The sequence below is a fragment of the Temnothorax nylanderi genome, unplaced genomic scaffold (genome assembly GCF_030848795.1).
Source record: "Temnothorax nylanderi isolate EJ_2023f unplaced genomic scaffold, tnyl_v1.0 TNYL_tig0226_pilon, whole genome shotgun sequence".
NCBI classification, from domain to species: Eukaryota; Metazoa; Arthropoda; class Insecta; order Hymenoptera; family Formicidae; genus Temnothorax; species Temnothorax nylanderi.
Genome location: NW_027249288.1, coordinates 128,719 through 156,561, shown reverse-complemented (window position 1 = coordinate 156,561; position 27,843 = coordinate 128,719). Strand labels below are relative to the sequence as shown.

General features: G+C 43.8%; 1 protein-coding gene across 8 annotated transcripts; it reads right to left on the bottom strand.

Moving 5' to 3' along the window:
- Positions 1-393: 393 nt before the first annotated feature.
- Mask (multiple ankyrin repeats single KH domain) lies at positions 394-27,453 on the bottom strand. 8 transcript variants are annotated; one of them, XM_071717810.1, is made up of 28 exons: positions 26,858-27,453; positions 18,961-19,401; positions 17,561-17,708; positions 17,119-17,399; positions 16,058-16,343; positions 15,663-15,964; positions 15,311-15,526; positions 14,259-14,957; positions 13,851-14,052; positions 13,159-13,757; positions 12,873-13,034; positions 12,582-12,792; positions 12,084-12,500; positions 11,642-11,986; positions 11,373-11,543; positions 10,811-11,176; positions 10,539-10,693; positions 10,291-10,466; positions 10,099-10,240; positions 9,272-10,002; positions 8,409-8,720; positions 8,103-8,297; positions 7,644-7,788; positions 7,355-7,565; positions 5,500-6,389; positions 3,941-5,260; positions 3,539-3,724; positions 394-3,410 (listed from the first exon to the last, which is right to left on the bottom strand). In XM_071717810.1, the coding sequence occupies exons 1-28, from the start codon at positions 27,176-27,178 to the stop codon at positions 3,387-3,389; spliced, it is 9,654 nt and encodes a 3,217-aa protein (XP_071573911.1). In that variant the 5' UTR covers positions 27,179-27,453; the 3' UTR covers positions 394-3,386. The 8 variants fall into 8 exon arrangements, with proteins under 8 accessions (XP_071573911.1, XP_071573913.1, XP_071573912.1 ...); XM_071717812.1 differs by having other exon boundaries at positions 10,099-10,231; XM_071717811.1 differs by having other exon boundaries at positions 11,651-11,986.
- Positions 27,454-27,843: the final 390 nt, after the last annotated feature.

Sequence of the window (27,843 nt, the reverse complement as noted above, 5' to 3'; positions counted from 1 at the left end):
ATTACTCGTGGATATTCCTCTCGAGAGACTTTATAATTAAAAATCGAGACTCGGAAAATAACTTATTATCTTCGATAATCTGGACGCGAAGGCTTCAATGAAGCGATGAAAAGCATGAACAATTTTAACCTTTATAAACGTTGAATATTTATCATACGTAGCATTATAAACCTTGAGATATTATTTAGGAATGTTATTCGTGGCCGTCTCTGGCATGCAAGGCGACCTTGTGCAAAAGAGTTCATTCACTATCCCTTCCTCGATCCCAAAAAGAAAACAAAAGCTTGTAAGTCTTAGAAACTTGACATTTCCGAAACTGGGAAAAACAGAGATAATTCTGATTTTTAATTGTGTAAGGTTTTAATAATGGATAATAAAATGGAACATAATGAGTTAAATAAAAGAATTTTATTTTTTCTACATTTGCACAAATATGTAATATATACATGTACTATAAATAATACGCACAACTTGTTATAAATTTCAGTAGATTGAGAAAAAAAATTGTTTTCTTATAAATGATTCAAGTGGTCTACATAAATTTTTCCCCACAAATTAACCGATAAAAGTTTTCGGCATTTAATATCAAAGGTGTGTTAATAAATGGCAAGAGACTCGTTCGAGATAATCGTACGAAGAAGAACGAAAAGCAAAAGGCTGAAATGAAATAACATGCAGTTTCAACACGAGGATATTCGTGAAGAGAAGAGCCTCGAAGGGGAGACATCCAAATCAAGGGCGGGTGAACGTAAAAATGAGAAGAGCTCGCAATGAATTTTCGTCGTCGTTATATTTATTTATTTGCTTTATTGTTATATGTCATATAATAGTTTTATATCATATATCGCAGTTATCATAAATCAAATTTGAAAATAGGCTTTAAATTATAACAATATATCCTTAGAGAATAATTGAAGCGCTCCCTGGAATATAGGTCAAAAAGCCCTCGTACGATTTCCATGAGCTTCATATCATTTATCATCATTATCCTCACATTATAATCATCATCTCATTACGCGCGTGTGTGGGGACCGTTTCAATTATAGTATATCGTCGCTATGTATTGAACACTTGCCGAAATCCCCACCAAGAAAGATTTTCAAATGTTCAATCGAAATGAACATTTCATATATCCGAGTGTGTGTATGTGTGTGTGTATATGTGTGTGTTGTGTGTATCTCTATAATATTATTATATCATTACTAAGTCCAGCCGAGATAGCAGGGGTGACCTTTTTTTCTCTCTCTCTCTCTCTCTTTCTATGTACCTGTTTTTTTTTCTTTTTTCTCACTTTCTTTCCTATAGTTACGTTTTGCGTGTAATAATAACCATAATATAATAATAAACATTATTACACCACCACAGCAATAATAATATTATAATAGCACTGTCGCACTAGAGACGCACGGCTATATCCTCATGCGTTTGGCGGCCCACTACCACTTTTACAATGAAACTGTATTCATTGATCTGAATAGGATTCGGTATATATAATATATTATTAGTTACATTGCGCATCTCGATTTCGTGACACATTTCCTGTTAACGCTTACGTAAATTCGAGTTTCTTTTTTTTTCCCCCGAGAACCTGGTCATTTACGCGTGTACGGTACGTAACAGAATTTTCACAAGTGTTCTGCGTGTTTTGTGTGTTGTGGGCGAGCTCGATAAAAATTCGCTACGATCGTGACAATCTGTGTCCGGTGGGATCTGCCTGGAAAACAGAGAGCGCGATTTCTCGTGCTATCGGCGATCGTTAGTTACCCCGATTGAAGGATTGGCGCCTACGAGACAAAACGCAAAGATTATAAATGTACCGGAACCGGCTGGACAACGAAAACCTCGATTCTATCGGCTAATCGGTCGGAACAACGTCGTTTTCGTATTTTTGTTCGTATTTATCTTCGATCGATTTAATGACGCAACACCAACGTACACTCGTCGATGGGAAATCTATACAGTTGTTCGTCTAACGCGAAACAACGGACGCTCTTCGAGCGCGATTAGACATAATCGACGCTCGAGAATCTACAGGAAGGAACGCTCCTCCTCTTTGTGTCTTTTTTTTTTCACCCTAATCACTACATTATCTGTTCTGGGATACAGTTTAGAAGCGACAGTCAGACTCGGAGTGACAGTGACGAATTCAAGCGTAGGTGCAAGAGTGGAAGAAGAAGTAATTATGTACCCAGGTTCGGTGAAGCCAATGGTTCCCCCAAGATCCCCCTTACATCCCTCCTTTACGGTTTTTTTTTCCTCATCCGGACCGTCTTCCCCGGTTCTCTCAATTTGCAGCATGGAAGTAATCAGAATCACCCGTTTTGCGAAGCAATTATTTACACGATTGTATCATGCTCGTAAGATTACAGCATTTCTTTACAGCGCTCTAAATAGTAAACACGAAAATATTCACCGCCCTATATCGTTCGATATGGTGCTAAGAGCACAGCTGTCCTCAACGTAAGCGGCTCGTGATTTAAAATCAATCGTGATCCGAAGCGAGAGCTTTATCGCATTTGTCTCCGACGCGACTTTCTTAAATGTTCATCATCGCTGCTGCAGAGACCGTAGTGGCGACTATGTCGAAACATCATAACGCGTGTATGACCTGACGAACACTTGGCTTCGAAATGTTCCCATCACCACGAATCTGTTTCACAATAATGCGAATTTAACTCGGGCGAAATTTTGAACGTTCATGATCGCCAAGATGCCAATACAAGATGCCGTAAATTTCACGCGTGTCTAGATTATCATGATGGATCTGGCGAATATATTTCGAGATGTCTCGAATATCGCGAATTCAGATCTTCGACAATAGAAGAGACATAATTCATCATTATTAGAATTCGATTATTGGTCTTCTTCTTCTTCTTCTTGAAGAAGAAGAAGAAGAAGATTATTGGTGATTGGCATGTCCCTGCTTAACGATAATTAAAAACGGAGCTTACGACAGTCCGTGCGGTTAAGAAAATGATGACACAGATCCGAGGTAATTATGCCATTATAATTACGCCGTCATTTATCCTACAACGTAGGATATAGGCTTTCCTTAACCGACACTGACTCCGTCTTCCCTTCCTCTCGCTCTTGAACACTTCTTATACTCTGCAATTAACTCGGGAGATATATTAGTGATAGCAATAAGTTGAGTAATTAAGGATTTGTCGTCTTATCCTCTAGTGTGACAAGTAATATTAAGAATCTGGGTTTGAATGAATATAATAAGATCGTAATATAATTTATGTGCCTACAAATAATTGATCCAGTCCAGACTATTGCTATTACTATCTTTTTCATTTCTCATCGTCAGATCCAAAATATGAAAATATGTTATATTTAGAGGTTGAAGCTGTGTCAGCACGAACGACGATCTTTCTCTCCCCTTAATGGGTCCATTTAGTCCACGCCTGCAAGTAAACAAAGTTAATATATCCAGTTTTTTTTTTCTACAATAGCATTACCATATTGTTTTACAGTTTTGAAAGAAGAAAAAATGTTTCAAATCAGAGATCTTGCTAGAGAAGGATGATCTTACCGGATGTTGCTTGTCTTGTACGGCGTCGGACATTCCCCATGCAGGTGGATCTATCTTATTCTGCTCGTTCGGCGGGATTTCTGTCATTTCGGATGCTCCATACTGTCCCGCTATTAACGCCATTGGCATGAGTGACAATGGCGCATTTCCGTTAGTCGGGTAAGGTTGTTGCGTATTCACATGACCCTAAACACGATAAAGTTAATTACCGCGTGTGTACAAACACGATGAATTTTCAATTTGTGTAAATTTTTTATCGCTTTTAGTGAGTACTGTTTTAAAGGCCTTGTACCCTTTTTTCTTATCATCGTGCGTAGCAATTGCACGAAATAATAAATCGCTCGACAAAAAGTTACGAATAATAATAAAATTAATCGTGTATGCGAGAGGATCGACAGTTACCTGGTAGGAAGATTCCATCATCTGATGGATCTCAGGATCGACGTTGGATATACGTGGGTTGTAAGTGGGGTTCGATCGAAACATCTGATGCCTGTCGATACCGGGCGCCAGATTGCAATTCGACCATGCTAGCTTATCAGGATTGAGCATCCAATTGATAGAAGAATCGGCGTCTCCGCCCGGACCCATTCCCGCTGCCGAGTAATTCTTCCACGTTGCCCTTTCGGTACCAATCGGTCGTGGTACTTTGCGGTCCTCCATCTTCAATTGATTCATCTCCTGGGCGACCTGCGCCGGTGACGAGGGAGATATAGCCGGCGAGCCACCGTTCTCCAGACTCGTAATCAGATCGATACCACCGCCGGGTTGGCCGCTGATGTTCGCCAGCTGATTGGAGAACCCCATTTGGCTGATCATGGGATCCTGATGCGGCGGGTAGTTGGTATGCGGCGCCGGCGTGGCGTAAGACCAGCGGGTCGTCTGAGCAGTTGTCGAGATGCCGGTGTTCGCCGCTGGCGTTGCCCGCGAGGGCGCCTGATACTTTCCCAGCGGATAGTTGCTCATCATCCCCAGATTGTTGGACTGTATCGCGGAAGGTGGTGGCGCCGGCACTGCGGCGGCGAACATATTAGCCGGATGCAGTCCCGCAGATCCGGCGGCGGCATTGAACATCGTCACCTGCGGCTTACTGCTCAGGTGAAGCGAGCTGGAGAAATCGGGGGCGCGCGGGTTCAATCTTGACATGCTGACGGTGGTGTTGATCACAGAGGCGGACGGTGCGATAGTCTGAGCGAAACTCTGCATATGAGGGTGAAACGGTAGCATAGAATGGCCGGCGCCACTCTGTGTATCGTTCGGTATCATTTTCAACAGGCTGGAGTTTACGTTCGGATGTTCGTAACTGCCGCCGCTGCTGTTCGCCGCCTTGAACATACCGACGTCCAGTGCCGGTTGCGACGTGGACGGTATCACGTGCGCCGCCGGCTGGTGCGTCGGCGCGTTCCGCGTTGTCAGATCACCCTGGAAGACCGCCGGCCTGTTAAACTGCGCCGCCATGCCCGTTCCCATATCGATGCTCTGTGGGGGTATTACTGGTCTAGCCACCGCTAGACTACCGGGCGGCTTGTTCGCTATGGGAGGATGCTCGCCATAGCTCGTCGAAGACTGAAACTGCGCGGGCTGCATAGGATTGTTGTGTACGGAGCCTGTTACCACGTTGCCAATTACGTTGGTCGATGCGTTGCTCGTGCTGCCCGGCTTACTGGAAACTGGGGAGCACATGGCTGTACCGCGGTACCCCGGAGCCTTGGATGCGTCTACCTGTGCTCGACAAAATTTAAAACGTGTGATACTTCACTGTTCTTTTTTTCTCTCACATGAAATGTTACAGTGTATCATAATACAAACAAGATGGTACCGTGGAGAAATTAACTTTTACTGATACAAACAATTGTAATATTCTCGTTTTAATCTTGCTAAAACTATTTGAAACTATCTCGTATGTGTTTTCATATAAGCATTTAAAAAATCAAAATCCATAATCCATTGTCACAACATACCTGCGGTGGGGAACTGTCAAACTTAGCCGTAGATGGACCGGAGTTCGTGTTCGATGATACACCACCGCCCGCAACAGTCGCAAAATTCATGCCTTTTTGGGTTTCGTTTTCTCTTCCTCCCCACATTGACTGTTGCGTGACTTTAGTAAAAGTATCATTGAACAGCGAGTACTCCTGAGGCGTGTTGCTAGATTGCTGCTGCTGCTGTTGATGTTCCTGAGTCACGACCGGCGTAGTGCTGCGAATACCCTGCTGCGATTGCTGTTGCTGCATCGATTGCTGCTGCTGCTGCTGTTGCTGCTGCTGTGCCGTTGGTGGCGGCGGCGGCAACGTTTGCGCTTGCAACGGTACAACTGGCGGCGAGGGTGTCACTCGAACGGAACTGGCTGGTGTCGAGACGAGTGAATTTTCCGGACAGTTTGTCGTTGCCGCGGCGTTCGCGGTCGATGACGATGAAATTGCGATCGTTCCAAGTGGGTAACTCGATTTCCCGGGATAGTGAGATGCTATTGCCGACGGGGCGGATAAAGTGGGCAGTGATCGGCAGTGCTTTGGCGATGTACTGATTACGGACTGTTGTTGTTGGCTGGTTGTGTGAGCGGTTGCCGCAGATGTGGCCGACATAATAGTCACAGTCGCGGCTTGCGCCATGGGCTTTTGTTGTTTGATCACCGGTGCGGGGTGAGTCGACTGCATGACGGTGGTAGAACTGTGAGTCGAGGCAGTGATCTCGGATAGCTTCGCCGCAAATGTCTGCGTCGTGCTAGTGGTGACAATCTTTGTCCCTGCCCTACCGGCGGTCATAATCGCACTCGTATACGACATTGTCGTCTTTGTGTTAGACGAGGACGCCATTTGGGCGGCTGCGGCTTGCGCGGCACGTTTCTCAGCTAAGTATAATACCGATGCGTAATATTAATATGACTTACGTTTACACGGCTGCTTATAATTCGGTTTGATGGTTTAGTTCACACCAATCTCTTGATACGCGTATCAAATTAGTATATTTGAGCTGATCGGCCAATAATCAAACTAGTTTACTAATTATTTACTATTTAATACGTGTATCAAGTGATCGGTGTAAACTAGGCCAATAACTACTGTATACTGCCTGATCCAAAATTTTTCTTCTTTTGATTATAACGATCGTTTAAATATAAAACTATTTTGATATTCTAAACATTTAAATCAATTTTTGATATTTATATACTAAAAAGGTTGTAGTTCAAGTATCAAAAAAGGCTCATATGATCATTATGATCAAAAAAGAAAAATTTTGGATCGGATAGTATACGATAGTTATTAAACCGGATTATAAGCCGCCGTGTAAACATAGTCTACGATGCAAAATAAAAGCATAATACATGTTGTAATATCTGCATAAATGTTTACTTCTTTTTGTCAAAATGTCTCTATATTTTTACGGGTTGTTTTAGAATTTTTATCCACTGCGTATGTATAGCAATATTTATTAATAAAAAATCGAAAAATCGTCCTAAACTATTTCTCTAAAATGCTTAACAAAGCATAAATATATTCTTGGACAAATTCAATGTATGTCTGTCTAAATTCCATTGTTGATTGAGTGGATAATAATTCTTCTTTCATCCACTGCAAAAAAAATTTAGGGTTTTTCGAATAGAAATAGCACTATGCAATTAATAAGGAATATTTTAAAATATGGATATTTTCTATGTATGATAGACACAAATGTAAAAGTAAATGAAATATTCGATGCTAATGTATTACCTTTAAACGATTAAGTTTTGTAAATTAAATTGACATAAAAATAAACATATATGATGATTGTTCGTTGCAATTAATAAATTATTTATATACATATGCTTTATATTACCTGCGGCCATGAGTCTAGGCGCCGTCGCACGTGGCAAAGAAGTAGGGAAAGCACCAGTGAGTTTCACACTGGACGATGAGCGAATAGGAATCAATGGATTAATAGTGGACGTTCCGGAAGAATATCCTGATTTATTAATTTGGCTACTGGTTGTACTGGATGCCAGATTAGGTGCTTTATTAATGGATCCACCAATTTTCGTTTTACTTGTCTGAAAGAAGATATCAGTTTATTAAATCGTTCTACATGTAATGTAAAACTCATTTATAGTTTGATTTCTCGTGCTTACAGTAATATTGGGAACAGACTTGTCCCACGAAGAGGTTGTTGTATTGAGCTTGGATTTCGCAAGCATCTGCGAGACATCTGCCTCTGGATCCTTAATAAGCCCTGATATCAAATGATAAGCGTTCTTTGTAGCTTCAGTTGATCCTCTACAAACAACAGAACGACAATTTAAACACTAATATTTTTACTTGAAATGATCAAGACATCTACTCAAATCGTAGAAAAGAATTTCCTGAAAATTCTCTGATTCTCCAGATATTTTTATTTAATTTCTAAGTAAAATCAGATATATCTATTTATGTGAGAAAAATAAAATTCGACATTTTGATATTAACTTTCTTTTTTTCATTTCTAAATGACAAAAGGAATTAGAAAATTATTAGTGCGACAGATCTATAGTATGCATCTTTTATAAAATATGTAAACTTTATTAAAAAAGATATATAATCTGATCACTCACTTAATTGTGATGATTCTTTCCACTTGGCATTTACTTTGCTTTTCTACTTCGATGTGCGCGCCCGTTGAAACACGAATAGCATTTATATTACTGCCTCCTCTACCTATCACTCGGCTGATAGCGTTTGGGGGAACGGATACTTTTTTAGAACGGTATGGTGAATTCATAAATCTTCCGGAATCATCAGACTGTCCCCTGCAAATCATAATAGTTGTAAGATTCTGTTTGTAAAAAGAAAATATTAATATACCGAAGCGAACAAAGAAAAAAATTTTAAAAAGATCTCTCCAAGAACGTGTATCTTACTTTCGTACAACTTCCTTCCATCCTTCCTCGCGTTTTCCGCTTTGCTTGGGGCTAGTGTTACTCGCTTTCGCCGACGTATTTAGAGCATCTCCATCATATTGATTATTATAAGACTTCTTTCCTTTGCCAGGAACATAAGTCTCGTTACCGGTCGCTTCAAAATCTTCTCTTTCAGCAGGATGCCTCAAAGAGGATGCTTCAAAAACCAAACCTTTCAATTTTCGATCGGAACTGACGACGGTGGATGTCCTAGTAGTTGTAACCGAGGTTGTTGATACCGATACTGCGCTGGTAACATTAGTCATAATTCGCCTGTAACAAATTATTATCGATATGTAAAAAATAATATTAAGAAGGATAATCGGTATTTCAATATCGGTACTTTATTATTCTAGAAACATCAAAATTACTGTCTTTACATTTTAATGTAAAAAAATAATTTAGCTTTTAATAATAAAACATCGAATCTTTTTTTTTCAAACGTAATTATATAAAAAATGAAACAAGAGATTTTTTCGAGCTGGTTCAGTTCCTATATATATCTCGAAATATATTAAATATACAAATTTAAAAAGATCAGTACAATAATATCTACATTTGATATTTAGAGCCTATTCTGTAAACATTAACATCATTATGTGCTTTGCACAGATATAATATAGAAAAGCTGCGCAAAGCACGTAATAATGTCGTTAATGTTTACAGAATAAGCCCCTTATCTAACATTTTACATAATCGGTATGTTAAATCTATATCTCTTTTTCGGTGTCTTTTTTATTATTTAAATTCTTGACAACTCCCGAGTTTTCAGATTCTAAAAACAGGCCAAGATAGGAAGCAAGGAAAAAAATGCATTTACTTACTTCTCCGTGTTATTCTGAGACTTGGTCGATGTCGCTATGTTTTGAGATAAATTGGTGTTTTGTGAAAGGAGGGTCTTGGACGAACGCTGGGGGGACGTATCCTTATCGTTGTTACTAGGACTATTGTTCTTCTTTTTCTTCTTCTCTTTCTTTTTCTCTCTCGCCTTCACATCGTTGCTGCTACAACTACCCTGGCTGTTCGCATCTATTCCACTGTCGCCCTCTTCTCTGTCGGGATCCTCCGGGCTTCTGTTTACGGGAGACGGCACGCTCTCCATTCTCTCGTCGCCGCCCTCATGCTCGCTGTCGTCCGCCCGATCGCATTCCTCGTCCGATTTCTTTCCGCTTTCTTCCTTATCCTCAAACGTTGTCTCGTTTTTCTTGTACTCCTCATGCAGCTTGCGCTTCTCTTCCTTCTTCTCGAGCTTTTTCTTTTTCTTCCTCTCTCGTCTCCGTGCGGCGGCCGCCTTTTTCGATTCTTCTCTCGTCTTTTCCATGTCGAGTTCTTCTAAGAGTATGGTGGCATTCTTATTTGCTTTAGCGGCCTGCGTCTCTTTGGCAGCTCTTATCACTTTCACACACTCGTGACATTTTTCCGAAAGTTCTTTGTCATTAATAGTCGCTACATATCTTGTCATCTCTTGGTCACTGGGGAATTGCGTTACATGATTCACCATCCACTTCACCACTTTGATATGACCCTTTCGGAAGGCAGCCATTAAGCAGGAAACCTAATCATTATAGAATATATTTTACACATGTATTTTGTCTAAGATCGGATAAAAAAAATTACGTAGGTCTCTCGTCAAACAAATTATCGTGTATACCTTACGATTATCTTGCGAGTCAATATCTGCACGTGCATGGTACAATAAATCTACGACATTTAGATGCCCGCCATTTGCAGCTAACCATAGTGGACTGTTCCCCTTTTTATTTTTTACTTCGACTTGGGTCCCCCTGTAAACACTGAGCTCGTTATTTTTCATAACGTTGGACATAACGTAGCGATAAATTACCTCGATAATAGAAGTTCTACGAAACGGCAGTGGCCTTTATCAGCGGCAATAGTGAGGGCAGTGTCACGAGATGATGGGACAGGCGTCGCGTTAACATCCGCACCTTTGGTAAGTAACACACGCCCAACTTCAACATATCCACCACTAGCGGCCTCCATCAATGGCGTTAAGCCAGTCTATGTAAAAAGAAAAAATATTATTTCGAAAAGTTATAGCAAAATTACATATATGAATATTAAATATGTTACCTTTGCTCGATGTTCAACGTTGGCTTTTCGATCGAGGAGGAGGCTAACAACCTCATGCCTCCCCTGAAAGCACGCGAGCGTTAACGCCGTATTGCGGTTTGTCTCAATTTGCGCGTTAATATCGCTGCCCATGTCCAAAAGTAGTTTAACTGCCGCTGCACATTAAAATGTCATATATATATTTTTTTTAGTGTTTCAGTCATGATGAATTTGGAATTTCTTAGTGTCAAATATTAATTACGATTAAATAATTTCAAACTTTGATTTCTTACCAGTATGACCATTCATAGCAGCTAACATTAGAGGAGATATGCCTAGTTTGGAGCCAGTACGTGAATTAATTTCGGCACCATGGCTCAGTAGTAGCTTTATTATGTTCACATAACCGCCACTTGCAGCCAGGCTTAAGGGGGTGTAATCAGAAACGTTGCGATGTTCTTTATTCGCGCCGCGATTGAGCAAAAGCTCGACTACTTCGTATCTGCCTCCACTACATGCGAGTGACAGTGGCGTATCCTTGGTACGTTCAGATTGCGCTTCTATGTCAGCTCCGTGATTGAGTAGAATTTCAACTACCTTCTGATGGCCAGCCGTTGCGGCCAAAATAAGCGGCGTAAATCCCTTCTTATCCCTATGTTCTGTAAGAAAATTGCTATGTCAGCTTGCTTGCTCGATAAAAGTTTCTCCATATTTTATAATGCACGCGACAAATATTTCTTTTATATTGCGTTAAATTAAATTATTAAGTATGTTAAACTCGACATATGAAATACAACGCGCGTATATCAATAAAAACCATATGACGATACATATACAATGCGGCATTTCACCTACCTATATCTGCACCACGACTTAGAAGAAGTTCCACAAGATCTTCATGCCCTCCCGCGCAAGCCAAAGTTAAAGCCGTGTCATGATTGCTGTCGGTTTCTGAATCAACATCCATACACGAGAACGGAGCGGGTGGAACTTGGTTGGACGCATACCCCCCTACCGTCGGGACACCTGTTGTACATTGATCAATAACTGAGCGGTGAGTACATTCTTAGCAATTTATTTCGAGTATCATCGTGCTGATTACAGCGAAAATCGCAGCTCCGTACAATTCTCACCTGTTGCTGGATCTAGCTGATAGTTTTGCGCAGGAAAATTGGGAGCTTGTTGAGCATTGGCAGTTTGTTGTTGCTGGCAAGATTGTTGTTGAGACAGGAGAGGATATCTGGCTTTCTTGCCCTTGCCGGTGGTCGGTGCAGTGTACACTTGTTTCTTATCGGAGGTAGCTACGTTCGCGGTTGTCGTAGTAGCGGGTGCTTGAGTCTGGGTAGCAACTTGAACTTGATTAGTGCTGCAAGTTGTGGATTGCACGTAACTGCTCGACTGATGAGGAGGTATACTATCTACTATTCCCGTTGCGCCACTCACAGCTGGTAATGTTTGCGTAGGAAATGCTAGTAACGAGAAAGTTAAAGCAAATAAAAAATCGTTCACTATTGAACGAGAACTCGGTGACATTAGTCGCACTAAAGACACGTTTTGATAACTTACTTATTTGAGAGGATTGAAGCAGCAACTGAGGTTGGAAAGTATCGCTGCTAATATGCTGCATACATTCGCGAAAATGTATACTACCCTGGCGGAAGCCTTCTTCGAAGGCTCTCAGACGATTCTTCAGCGTCGGGTTTTGCAAAGACTGCGTACTTGTTAGTTGTAAGCCCGCTGATATGTCTGCCTCTATTTGAACGCCAGCGCTGGTCACTTGTAATGACGGTAAGGCCGGTAAAGAAACCGAAGGTACTGACAGCACGGGAGTAAAAAACTCTTGGGATGCATGAGGACTTCCGCCTTGTTGAACTATTTGGGTGGTATGTAAATGTTGCTGCTGCTGCTGCTGTTGCTGCTGTTGTTCCTTATTATTCGATACGTCCAATCTTTTCAATTCAAGCTTCTCTTGATCTTCAGTTGCTATATAGAAATAAAATAAGATATTAATTTAATATTACTTTTAAATCTTTTCTTTTCAGTTTTAAAAAGAAAAGTACTTACTGTCAACCGTGTCGTCGAAGCTAATAGAACGAAAAATTTCAAACGCATCGTCGATAGGAATATCCGTGCCGTCCTCCAATTTCAATACTCTATCGTTAGGATTGAAGGTTTTAGATTTCTGGGCGCCAGTAAAAAATGCACAAGCGCTTTCTCTGTACTTTCTCGTTAACTCAGGATCCGTTTGCTCGGGAAGATTTTCTTGCGCTGTTTGCTGTTAAAAATATATGTTCTTTTAAGTTTAGTTATGTCTTACGAAAATAACCGCAGCTAATTATTCAACCATATAATTACCTGGCTGTGCAAATGATGTGTGGGATGCAAGTGCGACATCAATTGAGTGGGCATGAGTATGCTACCCGTACTATTAGCAACTATGTTGGTTTGTTGCTGTGAATGAGTTTGTTGATGGGATTGTTGCGGTTGCGATTGCGGCTGCTGCGATTGCTGTTGTATCTACATCGAAAAAAAATTCATTGAAAGGAAAACGGTCTACACCCGTGTGTTAAATCCAATTATCGTTTCGCACGCTGTAAGATTTTTGAAATCGGAATAAGAAATAAAGATGATAGAAATCCACCTGCACTTGATCCAACTGAAGCTGCAGTTGCTGGTTGAGTTGCTGCAGTTGTTGAACCTGTTGTACTTGATAAGAAGGATGCTGACGTTGCTTCTGCTGATATTGTTGGTGAAGTCCAGCCATTATAGTCGCTTGTGTCTGCTGCAACTTTGCCATCCCCATGCTAGACGTAGCTTTCCGCACGTTCTTTCCTTCTTTCTTGGACACAGGCTTAGCTTTTGGACGATCGCTTATAGCAGTATTTTGGCTGACGTCGCTGCTCGCGGTAATAGGCGATTGGGAAACGGCTATAACGGTTGGAGGGGTAGAAATGCTCGGCGGACTCGGCGTGGTTGTTGAAGAAGTAGCACTAATGAGTGACACAGTGGTGGTGGTCGTAACAGGCAACGGTGCAAGAGACAAAGGAGGCGAAGAAGGAAATGTATTTGTGGGGAACGTTTCCGTCGCGGTTGGAACCACGGAAAGCGTTTTCTGGAACTGTGCAGCTTGCATCCCCATTATCTTACCATCGAGGTAAGCACTGCACACCAACGCTGCGTCGTTAGCCCCTGGATACGTCAATGAACCGCCAGACATACCAGTTGTATTGCAAACTAAACCTTTTAAGCAAAATAATCACGTTGAAAATATTGATATAAACATCTAATTTTAAGGCAAATGCACATTTCAATACAGTGAAGTGAATAAAATACCATGAGGAGATGTTGACTGAGCTGGCAAGTCAATATTCAGCATGCCCGGTAACAATGCTTCTGTCTCGCTAGGATCTTGTGGCTGTTGTTGCTGTTGCTGTTGAGATTGATTTATAATTGAGTTTCGCGGACCAGGAAACAAATGTCCTGCACTTTTCATTTGTAGTTCTCGTTCTACCCTCTGAAAAATGTCATTATGCAACTTTACGAAAAAGCGCATAACGCACAAGATTTAAAAAAAAAAAATGCACCAAATATTTAAATATTTTGTGTTTTATGTGCGTATATAAGGATTATAATTCTTAGATTAATAAGGTATGTAAATGCTGTCAATCAAGAATTCTGACAATGTTCTTTAAGAATATATCGAGAAACTTTAGAGAATTGAGAATATGACAAAGAACGTACTTGTAATTCCTCAAGTATTTGTTGCTTATGAATGATTTGCTCTTGTCTAGTTATAGTTTTCCGACTTTCGCTGACATGTATCACTTGCGTTGACGCTGCTGGCGTCGGACTAAGACTAATATTAGGTTCTGACAAACTTGTAAAACCCCCACTGCCTTTATCGAGAATATTGGTATCGTCCTTGGTAGTAGTGGTTGATTCTCCTGCGGGCTGCGAACGAACTTGTTGCGCTTCGGCAGAAGTAAGGCTCATATCGGGCATCATAGTCACTGATCTATTCTTTCTCAACAATGACTTTTGCGTATTGTGTTTGGGTTGAAGATTTTGCGCTTGTTGTTGCTCGGCGGTTTGTTGTTGCTGCTGTTGTTGTTGTTGTTGCGGATGTTGCTGTGGTTGCGTAGACGTCTGCTGGGAGTGAGGTACATGTTGTTGATGAATTATATGCTGCTGTTGTTGCTGCGGCTGCGGTTGTGGTTGCTGCTGCTGCTGCTGCTGCTGCTGTGGTGGTGGTTGGTGTTGTTGTTGTTGTGGCGGCGGCGGCTGCTGCTGCTGCTGCTGCTGCTGCTGTGGTAATAACATGGGCGCAGGTGCAGCACTATGAGGAGCACTCATCATAATGCTATGAGGATAGTCCAATAATAGTTGAACAACAGGAGTGTGACCCCCCTTTGCCGCTTCTATCAGCATAGTGGAGTTGTCCTATAAATTAATTTACGTTTTATATTAATATCAATGTAATTAATGTCGTAAAAAGATCATATAGAAAACATTAAGGTAGCATGGATAGACCCAGCATTTATGAATATTGCACAGAAATGTATATATATAACGCAACGTGTCAGTCTTATTGATATTACGTTCATATCAATCTATTGTATCCAATTTGAGTATCTGTTTGTGTTTATCTATTGCGTTTGTGTGTATATCAATTTGCGCTTGTGTATGTACCCGTTTGTGTATAGATGTTATATAAGCGAATTGAAGCAAATCGAAAATGTATGCTTATAAAAATATAGATTTTTACTTGATTATTTCGGGGATAGATATCTTACTTTTAGCTTATGAAATGGATTTGCAGATTGTGCAAGAAGCAGCTCAACCACAGCCAGATGACCACCAGCGCACGCCAACGAGAGCGGCGTGTGATCATTGTTTGTTGTTTGTCGATTGACATCAGCGCGCTTAGAGATGAGAAATTGAACCGTGCACAAATGGCCCGCTCTACAAGCCTTCATCAGTGGAGTTCTACCTCCTTCTGATTCATGTTCCTTAAATATAATGAATTGATATAAATAACTCGCACAATGATAAAAAAATTTAAAGACACGGGATAATACATAAATAAAAATATATAAAAATAAAATGTATCTGCGGTGTGTTATAAATCATAAAAAAAGGGCGTACTAGATCAGCGCCAAATTGCAATAAAAGGTCAGCAACGTCAGTGTGACCGTTCTCGCACGCATATGTCAATGCCGTATCTCCCGTCTGCGTTTGAGCGTGCACATCCGCCGCAGATTCGAGTAAATATCGAACAAGATCTAAGTGTCCCTCCTGAGCAGCCTCCATTAGAGGGGTGGATGCGCCCAGCTCGATATCGGCTCCCGCCTTGATTAAAAAATCAGCAACTTCCAAGAAACCTCCGCAACAAGCCAAGGTAAGCGCCGTTTCCTGAGTTTCCTCAGTTTGGGCATTGATGTTGGCACCTTTTTTAAAAAAAATCACAATCGATATTACTCACGACCCACAATACTTGCGATTGTCGTTGATTGACGACACAAATGAAAAACGTTACGTACCCTGGCTCAAAAGTAAAGCAACCATTTCTTCATGACCCTCGCGCGCCGCTTCCATCAGTGGCGTATAACCTTCGTCGTTAACTTCCTCGATATTCGCTCCACGTTCGATAAGAAGCATAGCTAAGTCCACATGACCTCCACAGGCAGCTAATGTTAATGGCGACTCGAAACTATCCGTCGGCATATTTACTTGGGCACCTGAATCTAAAAGTAAACGAGCAACTTCCACATGACCATCCATCGATGCTTCCATAAGGGCGGTATGCATCTCATCGGTTTTATGCTCCTGTAAAAATACGCGGAAACACCAATGTTAGTAAAATTATTAAGTATTAACACAAATGTAAAAATTATTAAATACCATAATTTTTAATTTCAGAACAGTTCCGTTAAACGAATCTTAGACCCCTTGTCATCCATGTTTTCCCTTGCCACGTGTAATTCTTACCGGAAGGTATACTTCAAACTGCACTAAAACGCTTGGGCTAGGCCTGGTCAATTTTGAACTCCGAAGCCACGAGGCTTTTCCCTCTCCATTTACAGAGAGTAGGGGGGAAAGGGATTCATCCACTGGATGAAGTTAAGCAGGTACGTTTAACTTCGTCCAGCGGAGAAATCCCTTTCCCCCCACTCTCTGTAAATGAAAAGGGAAAAGTGTCGTGGTTCCGGAGTTGACTAGGCCTGGATTGGGCGATATGCGCCCACGTGGCGACATAACTGTAAGGAAACACTCGATCAACCAATCAGCGCGTCACACGATGAATCGAAATGCTAACGATACAGCGTTAACCAATCAGGTTCACGAAGGCCTCGCTCTTCTGCGCCCATTAAAAACACAAAGCGGGTAGTTCTCGAATAATCGGGAGTGCCGTAGACAGAAAAGTTGCGTTCCTTTCTTTTCCGAAAATAATCAAAAGAAAAAGAAAACAACTTGTGTATCCACGTGCTCAGTGCAGTTTGGAAGTATAATATGCGTTTCTTTTTCATATGCTCATTTTATTATCTTTATTATCTCTATACATCAGAGGGAGATTAAGGGCCAAATGTCGCATGTTTTATACCTGATCCGCGCCAGCTTCTAGCAAATAGCGGACCATTTCCAAATGTCCCTTATAGCAGGCCAAGGTCAATGCGGACTCTTTAAATTCATTGGAATGAGTATTGATGCCGGCCCCGTTGTCAAGCAAGATCTTGGCGACTTGAACATGCCCAGCGCTCGCCGCTTCCATCAGAGGTGTATGACCGTTCTCATTGTGATCCTCAACATTGGCGCCGGCAGTTAATAAGGCACACACAACCCCTTCGTGTCCACCAGCACATCCGTACATGAGAGGTGTGTTGCCTTTGATCAATACAAAATACATTTGCAACAATAATCATCGACCGAAATAACGCCGCGTAATCTCGACAATATTTACATATTGGCAAAAATAAATTTGATGCGTCGTTAGAGCTTACGAACATTGCGGTGTTAAAATAAACGAAACTGACGGATAATTTTACCTGATGTAGACTGAGCGTTAACATCGGCCCCATGAGCAATCAGCAAACTCACGATATCTACATGCCCTGCACTAGCAGCTTCCATCAAAGGGGTACAGTCCCCCTTGATGCCACGATCTTCTACATTAGCATTCATCGCCAAGAGTACCTGTTTCGTGGAAAAACGCAATGACAGATAAATTTCATTGGTCTACAAAATTAATTTGAAATAAATTATCTTACGTTATAATTGTACATACAATTATAATGCCAACTTCATGTTCATGATTAACAGACAGTTCATGACAGTTTGATAAACAAGAAAAAAAAGTTGAAGCATAGGAGATTGACGTCTTAAAGAATGTTTCCGCGTAAGAGCGTACACCATTTCGCGATATTTATCCAATCGTTAACATCAAAGTAATCAGAAATTAATAAATTTCAGCTAGTTACAATTAATTTTCAAATATCACAGCCCACAATTACACAAGAATATACAGTTCAGGTAAATAAATTTATCATAGAAAGTCTTCCAGCTGTAAACCTAAGTCAGAACTTTACTTTCAAGATAAAGCAGCAACCGTGTACCATTAAACAAGAATTCTGATGTCTGAGTGACTGTAATTATAACGTAATATAAATAAATTTTAATTGTGTGAATATTATTCGACACATGACAACACAGAAATCATTTCATTTTGACAAATTGTACTTTTACGAACATACATCACGTAAAAGCGCAACACTATTGAATAACACGTTCAATATTATTATTTTCGGATCTTCTCACATAATGAGAATTACTGTACCAATGGTATTATTACAGTCATTCAAACAGTCAGTCAACATCGATTACAACACCTGTACAAATACGGTGAGCATAATATTACGCGTACACGGTAAAATATACATACTGAGAGTTAATAAAGTGACAAAGGAGGAGCGATAGCATTTAATACCACCCAAAGAACACATCGCAATCGAAATGATATCATTTTGACGTCATTTGACTAAATTTGCGTCATTTTTTAGGCAATACAACATCAAAATGTCATTTTGACTGCGAGGTATTCCTTGGACAAACACACACACGCGTGCACAAAGACACTATACAGCACCTTTCAAAACAAAAGGGATTTTTTCTGACGAAAGAGCAATCTTTAGATACAAATTTATATGAGATCGAGTCTATGATTCCACGATCAAGCTCGATGCACACATACGCATGTAAACAAAGATTGTATGTTAAACGTGTGAACTGGAAATTTTTTATCCATGACACGCATAACAGTCAGGCACCTCGGTGCAACTTAACAAAACATCTTGCAGTGTCATACACGGTGTCCCACATCAACATTGCGAATGGACGGTTTCGGAACTCTACGGGAGGAAGGTAATACGATTGCGATTTTGATCCAAACCTGAGCAAGTTCGTAGTAACCAGCTGAGCAAGCTAGAGACAGCAGGCTCTCTCCCTCCTCGGTGGTCTCGTGGACACTTCGGCCCTCCGTTAACAACTTCCGAACGGTACCGACGTCTCCGTCGGTGCACGCCTCGACGAGAGAGCGCTTTTCGTTCGGCGTACGCGGATTGTCACTACGCATACGTGTTAGCGCTGCCGCAGCCTCGTCCAACGCACAAGACACACTCGACGTTAAGCGTCGCAGCACTTCGTGGTCGGGCAGGTGCTTCCCATCGCCCGATGACAGCTTCCCGATGCCGGCCGCTTCGAGCAGCGCCTCGAGACGCGCCTGGGTCTCGGGGTCCACGGAACGTTCCGGATCGTCGGGGGTCAACAGGAATTTCGACGAGTCGGGATGATCTTCGTCCAGTTCAACCTGATCGATCGCGAAGCACTCCACCTGCAACGAAATATCCGTTGGTAAAACCAAATATTGAAATATATATGCAACGATACAAGAAAGAAAAAAGAAGAATATAGAGAAATTGGCTAAAGGGTTAACGTCCACGATCTTGTACTTGATTAATCTGCATCGATCGCACGCCCGTCGAGATTGCACGTTTTACGCTTTACGCCTTATCTACGAATCCAATAAAGAAAACGAGATCAGAGGGAAGCGGAACGGTGATGCCTTGTCGAGGGGAGGAGGGAGGGGGGGACCGACGGGGTCTCGGCTGTCGCGACCGGACGTGCCCGCGGTGGTCGCGTTATCGGCGCAGCCGCGAGACAATAAACGTAAATCGGGAACGCCGGGTGAAAGTATAATTGTGTGTTTTCTAGGCGAACGGCGGCGGCGGCGGCGAACGGCGGTGGTGGCGGTGGCAATTACGGCGATAAGTGACGTTACGAGCGCTTTAACGCTCGGCGATGCGCGCGGCCGTTCCCCCCGCGAAGGGGGAGCGGCCCCGCGCGATGACGGCGACGATGACGACGGCGACGGCGGCGCGCCGTCGACACTTCCACGACCTATGGCATCCCGCGTACATGGCACTCCGCGTGCGATGCATGCGTCGTTCATCCGTCGCTTGCCCCTTCGCCCCGTCGCGCCGCGTATCGGGGCACGGGGATCGGCCGAGGCAGCGCGAGAGGAAAATCGGGGCACCGTACATTCGCGTCGGGGGCGCGCTCGACGGCGAGCACGACGCGGGGGGACGACGGCGACGGAGATGACGGCGATCGAGGTCGGCGGGGGGGGGGGACTCTTTTCCTTCACGTCGTCGACGTACGCACACCGTAGGTGGTGAGGCGCGACGAGCCGTCGCGGACGAGGAACACCGTGCGAAACGCGAACGCCGTGTCGGGTACGGGATAATATGGTGGCTCTCGGTGTGCCCGTACGCGCTGCGTTTCGCGTCGCTTCTTCACGCGCGCATCGACCAGCGCGTCGACGCGCCGCGAAACTGGACGACGTAACGCACCGCGCCTTTACTGGCCTTTACGTACAGCGGAGCCGATATTGCGAGCGAGCGAAGCGAGGTTGGCTCTCCGGCGGACGGGGCTAATCGGCGCCGCGAACTCGTGCGGACCTTCGGCGAGCGAGAACGCGGCGGACTCGCGGGTGGGCCGCCAGGTGGCGCGGCCGACGGCGGTGCGACGAACGCGCGGCGCACACTCGCACCGCGCATCCCACGTATCTACGTACGTACGTACGCGCGTACGCACGCACACAGCCGCGCGCTCGCGCGTGGCGCGCGACGGTGTGCGTGCGTGGGGCCGGAGGGAGGGGGGAAGTGCACACGTGCGAGGCGCGCCTTACGTGTGTCCGTGCGCGATTTCCTGCGGTTTACGCGCGCACGAACGGCACACATTTAATCCCAATGCGTATTATACGTGCGCGCGCGCGCGCACGCGCGTACTCGCGGCAGTGCACAAGCCTGGCGAGGCACTTTAACCAGCATTTGCGCGACACGGTCGGTCCCCCTCTCCCCCCCGCCCCACACGGTCGCGGTCCTCTCTCGCGTTATACCCGACACACAACAAAACACGTACACATGCCAGTCATTCTTCTCTTCTTTCGCTCTTTCTCCCTTCATTCGCTCCCACCTCCTCCTCGCCGCGCCGCTCGCGCACGCGGGGCACGGGGATGGAGGAGGAAGGAGGATGGGAACGGCATTCGAGTGCACCTCGGTGGCCGCGATGCGCTCCCCGTGGACATCAGAACGAAGGTGGAAGTCGTTGTCGAGGCAGTGCGCGCACGCTTGCACTACGACGAGAGAAAGGAGCGGAGGGAGAGAGAAAGAGAGAGAGAAGAGGGCACAGAGGGTGGAGAGGGGAGGCGGAGGAATTGCGTGAGCGAGTCGCGAGAGAGATGAAAAAAAGCGGCGAGAGAAAAGAAAAGCGAGCCGAACGTCGACGGCCGAACGTCGGTGTCGGCGGGGCCGACTGTCAGCGCATTACGTGGTATTCGACACGGATTATATAACCCTTTCCCGATGTGCGAATTCCCCGCTGACGTTCCTCCTTTCTTTCCCTCTCTCCCACCCTGCCTGCCAGCCAGCCTGTCCCGACTCCCGACTCCCGCGTCCCTTCGTCCCTCCGCGACGAGGCTCTCCTACGACGGGAGGCCTTTGGCCATCTACGTGCACGCACCTTCCTCTAAGCCGGCATACTCTAGCGAAGCGGAGACCACCACCTGGTGGCTGATACGAAACCTAAACGTCGCGGGCAACGAACACCGGGATAACGCGATAAACTCGACGGTGGGTGGGTGGGTGGGTGGGAGGAAAGATGGATCGCAAGACGGAGGTGGGGAAGGCACGTTTCGACGCCTTCGTGCGATCGCGAACCCTTAGGACGACCTCCGGCTCCGGCCAGGCTCCGATTCAACTCAACTCCGCTCGAACTTGATCGACGATTGTCGCTTAAAATTTCCGATTGTACGATTCGCCGTACAAAGGTCCTCATCAATCTAATCTATTTTTTCCAGAAAAAAATAAAAAGAATAATTCCAGTCACGTTAATGAAATAGTTAACAGATATCGTTTAATATGTCAATCTCACTGATTAATTTAATCGAGCTTATCCTTTCCTCGATCCTTCGTTGTTTACAGATTTGATTTGAAGTATTTACTTTACTATGCAAAAGGATGTGCGAAATCATGCAGGTTTACAGGTTCTTTACCGAATAGATATATGTGTTTATACATAAGGGTATATGTACGTGTATCTGCTCAAATGTAGAAAGCAAGAAGGACAATTGAGCAAATGGGCCTGTATAAATCGACGTAATCGACTTTGCACAATACGTTTTTACACGGCGACATAAATACAATTATATGCGTATGTGCGTATGTATATATAGACCTTGACAAGAGAGAGGAGGAACGAAACAAAGTTCTAACTAAAACCGATGTTACAATATTAGACAAGAAAGAAATAGCTTCTGTGCGGCAATGTCGATGTCGATAGAGTCCGTCTTGGGGGTTCGGGATAACGTCATTAATTACCTAATTAACTTTCGCACAATTTCCTAAAATTTTGTAAAGATTCGGATGCACTGTTCAAAGATGATCTTAAAGCTTGTTCAAAAATTACGTAAAAGAAAGGAGAAATTTGAGCAAAGAGAATTATAAATATTGTTAATAAAGCTACAAGATTTCAGAGATCTCTCTTACGCACCCGAGTTACGCTTGTTAAATTAATTCTTTTATTAAAGAATGTCCTTTAATAAAAGAATTAATTTAATAAGCGTAACTTTTTTAAGGATTAATCTTTTTATTTAAGAATATTCTAATTTGCTTGCAAAATTAAGTGCTAATTAAATGCCTTATCTTAATTTCAGCTTGGCAAGAAATTAGAATAATTACGTTAAGCTGCTCTCCATAAAAAAAATTTAATAAATAAAAATACTCGTCCAATGGACCGTCAAGATATCAAGCCGTCGATTTAGACATCTCGACGTTATCTCAACGTTACGTTAATAAACGAATATTTTAATACCAAGTACATAAAGGAATTTAATTTTTTAACACGGAATCTTTAACTTGCAACCTGGCTGGTATCTAAATACAAATTCCTACGAGCTGGAATAAATTAATTCGTCGGTACGTTAACGTTACGCTAATAAGACGAATATTTCGATCACGGATAACGTAAGAAAAGCTAACGTTTTATACTGCGATATGACTTGCTGCTTGTAAATTGGATGGCTACAGTTGAAAGAATTCTTTTCTTTCTTTTTAAAAAGGAGATTAGATTGAAGATTTGTAAGTACGACACATCGTACAGTCGAAAATTCCAAAAAAGCGTACTTTCGATATATATGTATTTTAATGGATTTCTTAAAGCGCTCTAATTCTAGCGTGTTCATTTCTGCAATTTATACATATTAGATACTTATTTTTTCATAGGAAAAACCAACTTAACGTTAAGTTAGCCTTATGTATCCAATTTTCTGCTGAACACTTTAAGCGCCTAATTCTGGACTTCAGCACTAATTTAGTACTTAATTTCGCAATATGTTAGAATTTATCTAGCGTGGAGAGATTAATTTAATGGAGGAAAAGATTTACAGTCTAGAGAGATAGCACTGGGGAAAAAGCCGTAACTGAGAAATTGGGAACAAATAAATAACAACATTCGGTGCCTTTTATAGATCACAATCCTTCCTAACTGTGGGGATGAAGAAATATTACATCAATTACGGCCCTTGATTAATCTTGGTATTATCGGACATTGAGCACGATTGCAAAAGCGTTTGTAATAATCTGCGTCAAGTAAATTTCGATTAGCGAATAGCCGTTTTTAGGTTATAATCGTAAGTGGCGAGAGAAGAGCAAAATTAAGCGAGATTGAGCGTTATAATCGAGAGTTGCTCGAGACGCGCCAGGATTGCGCTTGGAATGAATAATTTTAGCTGATTCAATGCTTCGTTTTTTCTTCATTCTAGACTATCTTGCTCGCGACGCATAGAAAAGGAAACGAGGCTAGAGTTAGCACTCGTGCAACCGGACCTTAACTCCCAATCGCGTAGTATAAGTCAGTTAACACTTCCGGTTAATAATTTCCTATCTGCTTTTGGGTTGTTTCATTTAACGTAGAAAGAAAAACCAATTTTTTTTTGGAGTAAACGCTAACTCATATCGGCACGATTCGCTACTCGACCTCAGTTGATCAGCGCTAATTTCTCTAAATTATCTCCTTAACCATCTGCGCCATAAACAAGAATGTAACCCAGAAAAAGCGACGTTATAATCAACCAGTAGGATACCGTTAGTACAACTTTTCCTTGCGGCATGTTCTTTGGTTTTTTTTTTTTAATCAAAGCGATTCACGTTGTTCCTTCAAGCAACGACCTAGCAATACCCAAAAATTTGACTACAGTTTCCCTGTGAATCCGCGAAGTCGTCATTCGACACAGAAAAGCTGTGCAGCTAGAATTTTGTCTGCGAACCTAATGTTCAATTTCTATCAATGCAGATTAACTTTAACCAAAAATTTCAACCATGTAATTCGTCGTTTATAATCTAAACTTTCGTTCCACGTGTCAGATAACAAAGGATTAATTAGCCATGCCAACGAAACAGTTAAATAAGTTCCGCTTGATAGATTAATCGGCGTTCAGTCAAAGTCATCTTTATTAACGCGCATTAACTTTAATCAGCTTAACTTACTTCCTATCTTTTTTTTTAGTTCTAAGAGTTGGAAGAAACTGAACAATAGAAATGGACTGTTTTAAGGATGACTTTGACTAAACGTCGATTACTTAGTCAAGCGGAACTTGTTTAACCATTTCGTTAACAAATTTAATCCTTCGTTGTCCAACACGTGGAAAGAAAGATTAGATTAGAGACGACAGATTACACGGTTAAAAATTTTACAGCGAAAAGTTAATCGGAGTTGAATCGAGGTCACCCATCCCCCCCCTTCCCCCTCAAAGATGGCTTTGCATCGCGTAGTAGCTCCTTTCCGTCAACTGTCAACTCGCGAACACCGAGACGACGAATACCGGTCCAGGGACATACGTCACTGGGCTCCTCGAGCAGCTCAAACCCAATTCTCATGAGCTCTCCGTACACATTCCGCCTTCCGCTTGAAACCCGCCGCGGACCGAGATTCGAGATTCGAGATTCCCCGCGTGACGCAGGCGGAGGAATGCCTCGCAGTCCACTTCACGCGTGTCAATCCCCCCTCCCCTCCCTGCCATCGCCCTGCTTACGTACGCACGTTAGACGCTCGCGATCGAAAGGTTTTCCAGCAAAAATCTCGAATGGAATCGACCGCGCGACGATACATCGATCGAAGCGCGGTCATTTCTGAAGAGATTACAAAAAAAAAATCAGTTCACAATAGGCCTGTTTTCTTTTCAGCTGAACTTCTTGCCACGGTTCATCTTTCCTCTTTTTCTCTTCAAATTGGAGGGGAAAAAGAGAAAAGATGAACCTATGCGGGAAGCTCAGCTAAACAGAACAGACCTAATAGTTCCGAAGAAAGGTCAAAGAACTGATTTTACAGAACGCCTCGAAAGGTCTCGATGCTATCTCGCGTCGCGCACTTCACGTTCCTCTCCGCGACCCTCCGTTTCCTTTTATCTATTTCAAGTATAGAGGACGCTGCCAGGTGATGACAAATCATAAAGGTATTTGAAAAATTACATCTCGATCGTCCGCTTTCGACCACTACGGATATACGGAGAACTACACTTCTTTTCAAAGGCATTTCGACGTATTCCACGAATTATTTCGCGCAGCTCGAGATGCAGAGAGAGAGAGAGACTGTAATACGTTTTCTTTTTTTCTTTTTAGCAGATCAAGCAGGAAACGATACTTCGGCGATTCTCGAGTGCACCCGCTCGACGAGAGCCGTCTCGGTATGGCGACGGCGAGTCATAACCTCGTCGCTTTTCCCGTCCGCTCGACATGAAGAACGTCCTCTTTCACGCGTACACACCAGATATATGCCAATGACACGCGCGAGCATAAGCGCGCACACGTACACGGGAATCGCACGCGGGGTATCTGTGTGTGCGCGCGGGTAACGGGCGGGTGTAGACGGGGGGGAGGGGGGGGCATGTATATTTTACAGACCCCGCGCGCACACACACACACATACACACGCTCGCGTAGATCGTTACGATCGATCCGGTATAACGAGCGCGTGCACGCGTAATGTCGCCGACATCCTCGGCGCGGCGGTGCACGCGAAAATGCGCGTTAATAGAAATAGGAAATGCCACAGGAAGCGGCCAGCGTGGTGAAAGAAGGAGCGAAGCGACCGCGCGAGAGAGAGAGAGCGAGAGACAGAAGGAGAGAGAGAGAGAGAGAGAGCTCGACGGCCACTAATTCGAGATTCAGCGCGTTCCTAGAACTGGCGAGCGCGCGATCCAACGGAGATAGCGGCGTATCCGCCCCGCGACAACCACGACGACGAAGACGCCCGTGTTCCTACGTCGTCGTTAGAAGCCAGGGAAAGGGGAAGAAAGACGGCGGACGGCCGCGCGGAGGATAAAATCGGCGGACAGCCGTGCTCCTTCTTTTCTTTCCTCCCTCTCTCTCTCTCTCTCTCGAGCAGGAACACGCTCGTTACGGCGAAGACGATGCTCTCGCTCTCCGAGAAGGCATGTACACGTATGCGCGTACACACACGCGTACATTCTCTGTCTCTCTCCCCTCCCTTCTTTCTATCTCTCCCTCTCGCTCGCTCGCTCGCTCGCTCGTGCTTCCTTTCTCATTCCATCTTGCCGTCCCCTACCTTCTCTCTCTTCTCTCTCTCTCGCTCTTTCTCTCTCCTTTACTCTCGCGTTCCGTTCCCGACACGCCGAACGTGCACACGGATAATCTTATCACGTTGCGCCTAGGCGAGTCCCTCTCTCGCACGCTCCATCTCTCTCTATCTCTCGTCGCCGTTTGGCGTTTTACCTCGGAGACGCTGTCCTCCTCGCTCTCCGACGAGTCTGTCATAAAGCGCGGCTGCAGCTCGGAGAAGGTCTCGGTCTCCGACTTCGTGGGGCTCGAATTCGACGACTGGGGAGTCGACGACGTCTTCCCGGTGTCGTGGTGGACGTTCGCCGACGAGGACACCGAGGACGACGATGATGTTGGTGGTGGTGGCGGCGGTGGTGCTGCTGCCACCGCTGCCACTGCCGCTGTTGCCGCTACCGCGGATGCCGCCGTCGCCGCCGAATGCTTCTCGTGGCTCTTCTGGCTATCCGAGGTCGTTCCTTGTGCTACATTCTGCATCTTTACCCCCCAGATAAATCATATATGACACACCAGTTTATCCCCGCTGGTAGAACCGTACCGCGCGGGACGAAGCACACACTCGTTAACACTCGACTAATACCCTTTTCCGCGACTGTGCGAACAATAAAAGCTCCTTCGGTCGAGCACGGTCGTCGTCATTCACGTAAGCTAACACCCGCCATTTTTCACTATGGCCGACGACGGCGAGAGAGTCCCCAATATCCACCTCTCTCGTGGCCTGCCTGCCTGCCCAGCCTGCCTCTGCCAGCCGCGGGTCTCGCGCACATCCGTCGGCGCCGAACGCTAGCGATTCCGACGTTCGACGTGGCGCAGCGTCGTCGTCGCCGCCGCCGCCACGTGTGGCGCGTAATTTCAATTGCCTCGCGCGTGCGTCACATTATAGGTATCTCGCAGCCTCTCGTGACGGATTTACCTCGACAATGGTCGAATAAAACTGGAAGAATGATTAACCTGGGGGCAGGATATAGTTGAAAATGATGAAAATAATAATCCTTTTGTTTCTTAAAGAAGCGAATTGTTTCCAGCATATTTTTTAAACTGTGTGAAATGATTTTTGGTCTGAATAATTAGAAACGGATGATTAAGAAATTTGTCCTGAGTTTTTACTTGTTACCTGGTAACATTGATCTTGAAGCAGGAAG